We start from the raw sequence: 8,466 nt of genomic DNA on the forward strand, positions 1-8,466 counted from the left end.
GTCCCATGCCGCAGCTGGAACCTACCTGTGAGATGGATGGGGAAGATGATGACTTGAAGCCTGTGATTAGAAAAGCTTTTGAGTATCAACCTGGGCAGCAGAAACAGGAGAAGGAGGAAGAGGAAGAGCAGAACAAGGAGGAGAAAGATATTCGTTGTTACAGGAGTGATGACAATTGTACAAGTAAGCTGAAAATGTTCTTATATCTTCACAAAATTAATTTGTCAGGTGGCCTTCAAAGGCAGTGTTTACTTTTGTCATAAATCTGGAAGTTTTTAACGAGATGTATTTAGCCGTTTTGGTCTTAAAATCTACAATCTTAATAATGCTTTCTGCTTAGAGATGCTCCTGGAGCCATTAATCGCACATAGTTTATTAAAATTCAGTGGTGGCATCAGACTTTTTGTTTTGTTTCTATTGTGTTTACTTCTTTTGTTATTCCTGAGCCATTAATATTATAATCTGTTTTTTTGTGTTCAGAAAACAAATGTTTTCCAGTCTGAAGCACTGCAGTCCTTGTCGTGTTGCCAAAAACAACTTTTATGTCCCTGCAACAGGGCATTTCATACTCAACAGAGCAGGGGTATCACTGGAATATTGTCTAATATTGGGTTTGTATCCTTTGTAAAGGATACAAGCAAAATGTAAGATTTGATTTGCACAAATATCTTTCTATTCAGCATTGTTGGTAACTCAATGAAACACTTGTTGTTTCTGGGGCACAATATGTCCTCAGCACTGGAGTCCCTATTTTTTTCACCCAAGAAGAGAGGGATAGTTTTAACTGTGTTCTTTCAAAGCTGCTTATCTAGTTTGATTTCAAGGATATTTCCTGGCAGAAAAGCTAATGGATGGATAGTGAAATAACTAATGAGCTATTCTGAACGTATGTTCATCCCTTGACCTCCTGGCTCTCAAATTACACTTATAAGTTTTAATTCCAGAATGAATGACTGGATTCTCAGGTATATATATTTTTCTCTAAGAAGCCAGTGGGTACTATTTTAGCATTTTCATAATTGCATGGGAAGTTTTAATCTTTGCGATCCTCAGTTGAGGGATCATGCGCTGATATCTATTTTAAACAGCTTTTGTGCGACTAGAGCAACCATGCTTACGAATGTTGGTGCTGTTACAAACCGGTGCACAGGTACATTAGAATATTACCACTTTTTCCTGCTTCTCAACAGAAATGACTTAAACTAATAGTAGCAAATTCAGAGTGTTCCAGCTATGTTCCAGTGGTCAGGTTTGCACTGCTTTAACTAGACTGATACTGTGCATTTGTCCATGGACCATGTCATCACATTAATTGACTGTAGGAGTGTTATAACACTACAGTGAGAGGCAGAACTTGGCAAAGGAGTATCGCTGAAGCTGTTACACTCCCAAATGCAGCATGTTACATCATGAGAATTCTCCCTTTTTCTGGTGTATATGTGAGTGGTATCTGGGGAGAGAGGAGAGGAGTGAATGTGTTTGGGTAGTTTTTTTTAATAGTCAATGGATTAATTTAGTATTCTGATGCGCTCTGTGTTTAATTTCAATTATCTTTTGGCTTTTGTCGTGTATTGTGAGCTGTGTCATGATATGCTGCCTATGAGAAGATAACAGAATGAATGACCTTTTTTTCAGTGTTGGTACTAAGGCTCGATTATATTCTTACTATGCCTTGTCCTCCAGAATGGCCAAGCAGGGAACTCCAGGCTCTCGTGTTATTACTATCAAAAAAGATGAATATGCATTAGATCAATATCTATATAAAGTGATGGCATACCTCCTATTCTAAAAACCAAAGGTTGATTAATCCAATATTTGGAGAATATTTTTACTTTAGTTTACATGTGATGTAAATCTCTGGGACTCTTCTAGTGTATAAACAGTGTTTCTGATGGTCACTGTTAAAAGGCCACCAAACAAGAACAACTTTACATATCTGTGTAAGTGTGTTTGAGCTGTAGATATTATGTCATTCTACTGTGGTTTGAGATCTGTTTATAACTCTTGTTCCAGAGTTTCTTAATACATTTTGAGTTTATAAATTACTTTTGGGATTATGTTTGAAAATATTGATTAGTTTGTGCAAGCTAAGACTTTTCTTTTGTCTCTATCTATTGCCTCCCAAAGATAATACAGAGGATGTAGCTGTATTGGAAGAAAGCACTAAAGACAATCTTGAACCTTTAAAGAGTAAGCAGGGTTGGCCCAAAGGAGTTAAGCGTGGTCCATCTAAATGGAGGCAAAGCAAAGAAAGAAAACCTGGCTTTAAGCTTAATTTATACACTCCACCCGAGACTCCTATGGAGCCTGACTATCAGGTGCTGGTGGAGGAACAAAAGGAAGTAGCTGAAGACAAGCCCTGCTCGGTTCCTGCTGTTACGGAGGAAGCGATTAAAGAGCCTGTTGAAGTATTGCCACCACCAGATGATGAGGTAAAAGAGGTAGAACCTGAACCTCGGCATCCACCCAGTGAACCCGTTGAAAAACAAGAAAATGATATGATGAAAGCTGGGGAAGAAGAAAGCAATGTAGAAGAAGGTGGAATCAATTCGAAAGATCAAGAAAAAGACAAAGCAGAAGAGGTGTTTTTGCAAAAAGAGGAGTCTGTGCACTTGGATGATCAGGAGGAGGAGGAGGAGGAGGATGAAGAACCTTCTCACAATGAGGATCACGATGCAGATGATGAAGACGATAGCCACATGGGTTCAACAGAAGTGGAGAAAGAGGAATTGCCTGGTGAAGCTTTCAAAGAAATGCTGGAAACACAGCAATCTTTTTTAGACGTAAATGTTCAAACTGGTAATTCAAATCAAGAGGACTTAATGGATTGTGGTGTTGACCTTGCAGCTGATGAGTGTGAAAGTGACCAGAAGGAACTTGCTACAGATTCAGACCCGGTGCCCGAATCTGATGATGATCATACAGATAACAACCAGGACCAAAAAACTGGTGAAGAATTACATTCCGATTTCAAGGGAGAGAGTACTGAGACCATGGAGATTGACTCAGAGACAGTTCAAGCAGTACAGTCTCTAACCCAAGAAGCAAGCGAACATGAAGATACATTTCAGGACTGCGCAGAGACTCAAGAGGCCTGTAGAAGTTTGCAAAACTATGCCCATAATGACCAAAGTCCCCAGATGACCACACTGGATGATTGTCAGCAGTCTGACCACAGTAGCCCGGTTTCGTCTGTGCACTCTCATCCCAGCCAGTCAGTTCGTTCTGTTAATAGTCCAAATGTTGCTCCTTTAGAGAACAGCTATGCTCAGATCAGCCCAGATCAAAGTGCCATTTCTGTGCCGTCTCTACAGAACATGGAGACCAGCCCAATGATGGATGTCCCTTCAGTTTCTGATCATTCGCAACAAGTTGTGGATAGTGGGTTCAGTGACTTAGGGAGCATTGAGAGCACGACAGAAAACTATGAAAACCCAAGCAGTTACGATTCTACAATGGGTAGTAGTATCTGTGGAAACAACTCTTCGCAAAACAGTTGCTCGTACAGTAGCCTTACATCTAGTAACCTAACACAGAGTAGCTGTGCAGTGACACAGCAGATGTCTAACATTAATGGAAGCTGCAGTATGATGCAACAAACAAACATCAGTTCTCCTCCCACTTGTAATGTAAAATCTCCCCAAGGTTGTGTTGTTGAAAGGCCTCCAAGCAGCAACCAACAGTTATCCCAGTGCAGCATGGCCGCTAATTTTACACCACCTATGCAGTTAACTGAAATCCCCGAGACTGGCAATGCCAACATTGGATTATATGAAAGAATGGGGCAGAGTGAATTTGGAGCAGGGCATTACTCACAGCCATCTGCCACCTTCAGCCTTGCCAAACTGCAACAGTTAACTAACACGCTTATGGATCATTCTTTGCCTTACAGCCATTCAGCTGCTGTAACTTCCTATGCAAACAGTGCCTCTTTGTCCACCCCCTTAAGTAATACAGGGCTCGTTCAGCTTTCTCAGTCTCCACATGCTGTTCCTGGAGGACCCCAAGCACAGGCTACCATGACCCCGCCCCCCAACCTTACTCCTCCTCCCATGAATTTGCCACCTCCCCTTTTGCAGCGTAATATGACTTCATCAAATATTGGGATATCCCACACCCAAAGACTGCAGACTCAGATGGCCAGCAAAGGTCACGTTTCTGTAAGAACCAAATCCACGCCTCTGCCACCTGCTGCTGCAGCCCATCAGCCACAAATTTATGGGCGTGCTTCACAGACTGTGGCCATGCAAGGGCCTGCGCGGACCTTAACGATGCAGCGTGGTATGAACATGAGTGTAAATTTGATGCCAGCCCCAGCTTATAATGTCAATTCAGTGAACATGAATATGAATACCCTTAATGCTATGAATGGTTATAGTATGTCCCAACCGATGATGAATAGTGGATATCACAGTAATCATGGGTATATGAATCAAACACCCCAGTACCCTATGCAGATGCAGATGGGGATGATGGGAACTCAGCCATATGCACAGCAACCAATGCAGACAGCACCCCACAGTAACATGATGTACACTCCTCCGGGGCATCATGGCTACATGAATACAGGCATGTCTAAACAGTCTCTTAATGGATCCTACATGAGAAGGTAGGCCCTTTGGAGAGACAGACTACCAAACTGGCATATTGGATTGATCTGCACAAATATCTTTTGGAGAGTACGATTTCAAAACCAGCAATTGGTGTGAATGCAAAAACATTTGTTGGCACCATTTAAAAGCTGTATGCAGCAGAAAGCCTTATACAAGTTTTTCTTTTTTCTTTATTTCTTGTTTTGTTTTTTTGTTTTGTTCTTTTTTTTTTAACTTTGTGGGATTTAACTTCTCTTTTCTTTTGGGGGGAATTCGGTGGTTTTCCACTTTTTGTTTATTTCATTGAGCTTGAAGTTCTCTGGAAAGGAAGAACTCTTTCTATGAACTGCAATTACACAGCAGCTGATGGTTCAGAGCCATTTTATGTGCCTGCTCCCATTAAAAATGTGGATAAATAGACTCCAAAACTATCAGACAGTACTGGATCGTGAGCTTTTTCTCTCTCCTTTCCCCACATGTAAATGCCTTTTAGCAGTTCTTTTATTGTATTATTTTGTTTCTGAAGGTGACACTTCCGCATGCCGCTAATGTCTTTGTTAGTGACAGTGCATTTTGTAGTACTGTACAAGTGTTGTGCTTAACAGTAAGCCATTTCTTAATTTTTTTGCCTTGATTAGGTTACCCTAGTTTGAGGGGTAAAAAAAACAGAACTATATTTTTGTTAATTATAAAACTTGTAAAAAATAATAAAAAAAGCTGCAAAAGCTATTCACATTTTGGTTAGTTCAAAGGGTTTTATTGCTGTATGTTTAGTGTAAAGTTGAGACTCTTTTCCATTTTTGTGACCAGTTTCTTTGGGGCTGGGGGTAGGAAAAAAGGCAGCTTTCTGTTTTATAAATACTGTTATGTTTTTTTGTTGATTGAAACATCTCAGTGTTTATTTGTCAAGTTTTGAAACATTTTCATATATGTCCAAATACTTGGCAGGATTTAAAAAAAAAGTAGTGAATTTGGTGTAAAGTTGCTATTTTATGGAAATGCCTCTAACTTTACATTTTCATTCCATCTGTAGATTTTTCTATCTTTATAAAATATTGGAGTTATTTTTTAAGGGAAAAAATAGAGCAGTAGCGTGTGAATAGCTCAAACTAAGCTTACAGATCGCATGTAAAAAGGCAAAAGTTATTTGTGTCTGTTTATATTGCTTCCTTTTTTGTAGCCTTTGTACCTGTACAGAGTGACTGTAAGGGCCGAACAGAAGAGGCTTGATACATGTAAAAATAGGACCCAGTGACACTCTTGTATTTATCTGTTATCTTTTTAGTCAGTCACTTAAAAAAAACCCCACACAAAAAAAACCCACCCAAGAAACAAAAATAAAAACTGCAAAAAAACACCCCCCCTGAAGCTGTACATTTTAACATAAAATAAATTATGATGAGCCATTTTTAGCCTCTTGTGTCTTGTCATAGTTTGATGTTGCATGGGAATTACCTCCTGAAACAGTGTTTGTTACAGTGCTCTCACATGCTTGATCTAAAGCCCATTAAAGTTGATGGGGTTTGGATTAGGCTGTTTGAGCCTAAGTGTAGGTTACTCATCATAATTGCATACACCTTGTGAAAATAAAGAGTATCTAAGATTATTTTTTTTAATAATCTTAATAAAATATTGAATAAATATGTATTTAATACATTACAAGGTTGTCAATATTTAATGTATGAAACTTCTTTCCTATAGAAAGTGTTAATATATGTGTAAAAGGGTATATGATAGTAACAGACATGATGTTTTGGACTGTATCTTAATGGTAGAATTGTAATCTCTTCCTTTGTCATTGTTGCTGGTTTACAAGACGATACAAATCTTGCGTTGAACCTCCGAGTTCTGTGTATATGCATGTATATGTGCACACAAAAACACATACACACATATATGAACACTTCTAGCAATAGAAGGTCTGTAAAACTCAAGAAGGCTGTCTACGTGGAGCTTGTGAATGGACCGAGTTCACATTGGGTGCGTGTGAATCTGCACCAGAAAAAAATCCTTGTAAGAATTTTTCAAAATGCTTCTAATGTGAATGTTTCTACTGAATCCCCCCTCTAGCCCACTGAAACTGCAGGAGGGTTGCCAGCTAAGGTGAAAGGATTGGTCATCTTGACTGAAAACTGTATGTCCCCGTTCCAGTATATAAAGCAGCTTTATAGGTGATATTTTATATGCTCAAAAGTCAGAGAAATAAGTATTTCTTTAAATAAAAACTTTAAAGTGTGTGGCGTTGCCAAATCAAGAAATTGATACTACAGATTTATGCGCATAACCTGTTCAATGTTAATATGATGGGGCAGCAGTCTAAAATAGTGGATCTGAATGGGAGCTAAAATTGCTGGTCAAATGGTAATTCGGAGTAACTTGTATTTTAGGAGTTCAGAATGCTGGAGAAGGAGAGCACAATATAACATCTTTGTTCATGCACTTACACTGTCAAATTTGCTTTTTGAAGGCAGAGTATTCATAGTACTTAAACTACGTGTGTGTTTGTCTTCACAAAGTCACTGTCGCCTTTTTTTATGCTTAGGAAAAGGGAAGGTGAACTCAACACAGTTAATGTGCAGCCTTCAAGTGTGTGTAACTAGGACCTTGTATCTTTGTTGAATAATTGCATCTCAAAGTAGCACTATGTTTTGTGATCTTTCATTTGTATGTTCCACAGTGAGTGAAAAAGGCCTGGGTCTTTATCCACTGCTGTTTAGTTTCAGGTTTCCAAGCCTGTAACATACAGGCAAATCGGACCTTCTTGCCATTTCTGCATGTGCTAACCTGAAACGGAGCATCCTGGCTCCAGCATATTGCTAAAATTCTGTATTTGCAATACATAGATTAAAACTTGGGTGGAAAATTATGTATTATGTGTGCACAACAGGCAAGTTTCCAATTTTTTTTTTTAATTTCAGAACTGAATTCCTTTCAGGAGGACAAATGGCTGTCCTACATCTTTTCTCATAGTGACTATTCAGCTGTAAATGGCATTACTGCACTACAATTTCTGTTTTATAAGGCGGCTGTCTTTCCTGGACAGATCTACCTGTTCTACGTATTGTGTGGCCGTTGCAGCGTCAGTTTTGACTGTGCTATAGCACTATCTCAGCTGAGAATTAGCTCTTTTCTTTTAGTATCTCAAAAGAATTCACAGAGTTGCAACAGATGATTCTTGTGAAATGCAGGATGTTTCCCTGCCCATGCAATCTTAGCCTTTGGGTTGACAAATAGGATACTTCATACCACTAGTGATTTGCTAGAATGAAATAAACTTGCCTCGTTCTGCGTGTCCATTGCTTGCAGACCTGGCTTGTAGGCGAAGTCGGTGCTGCTAACACTTGCTAGTTAGCAACTTGCAATGGTTGCCTACTTTGTGGAAGCTACATGTTCCAGCACTTTTGCCTTTTCTGATTTAGTCTAATTGATTCTGGGAGAATGGTAGGGAAAAAAGCTGGGAAGTAAACAAGTATGTTTACTTCAGAATTGCTTAATTAGCATAGCTGTACCAGCAGAGTGCTTCAGGCAAGACCTGGTTCTAGGGAAGATACTTGTCCTTGGAGCAGAACCTACTTCGTCTGGAAGCTGCCAAATCACAGTACTCCTGAAAGCTGCACTCTAGCCCTTTAGCAAAACAGGAATGGTAAGTGTTGTCACACTCTGGCTACCTCATCTCCTGGCAGTGGACAAAACATAACCAATTTTTGACTAACTTTGTGAGAAGCTGTGTGATGTAAGTGGAAACAGAGGACTTCTAACTGTACAAAACTTTCACGTTAGATCACTGTCTGTGTGGTTTTAGTTTTATAAGCTGTTTAATTAGTCCATCAGGCAGACTAGTTGATGGAAACAAACTCCATTTATATACAGTGTG

General features: G+C 39.4%; 1 protein-coding gene across 1 annotated transcript in view; it reads left to right on the forward strand.

Annotated features, from left to right (window-relative positions):
* The window catches only part of KAT6B (K(lysine) acetyltransferase 6B), a 116,102-nt gene extending 110,104 nt beyond the window's left edge, over window positions 1-5,998 (forward strand). The window contains exons 17-18 of the mRNA XM_009322458.1: window positions 1-183; window positions 2,128-5,998. Coding sequence (XP_009320733.1) covers window positions 1-183; window positions 2,128-4,613 — 2,669 coding nt within the window. The 3' untranslated portion in view covers window positions 4,614-5,998. The remainder of the gene's footprint in view (window positions 184-2,127) is intronic.
* The last annotated feature ends 2,468 nt before the right edge of the window (window positions 5,999-8,466 follow it).

Source organism: Pygoscelis adeliae, unplaced genomic scaffold (genome assembly GCF_000699105.1).
Source record: "Pygoscelis adeliae isolate BGI_AS28 unplaced genomic scaffold, ASM69910v1 Scaffold244, whole genome shotgun sequence".
Lineage (NCBI taxonomy): Eukaryota > Metazoa > Chordata > Aves > Sphenisciformes > Spheniscidae > Pygoscelis > Pygoscelis adeliae.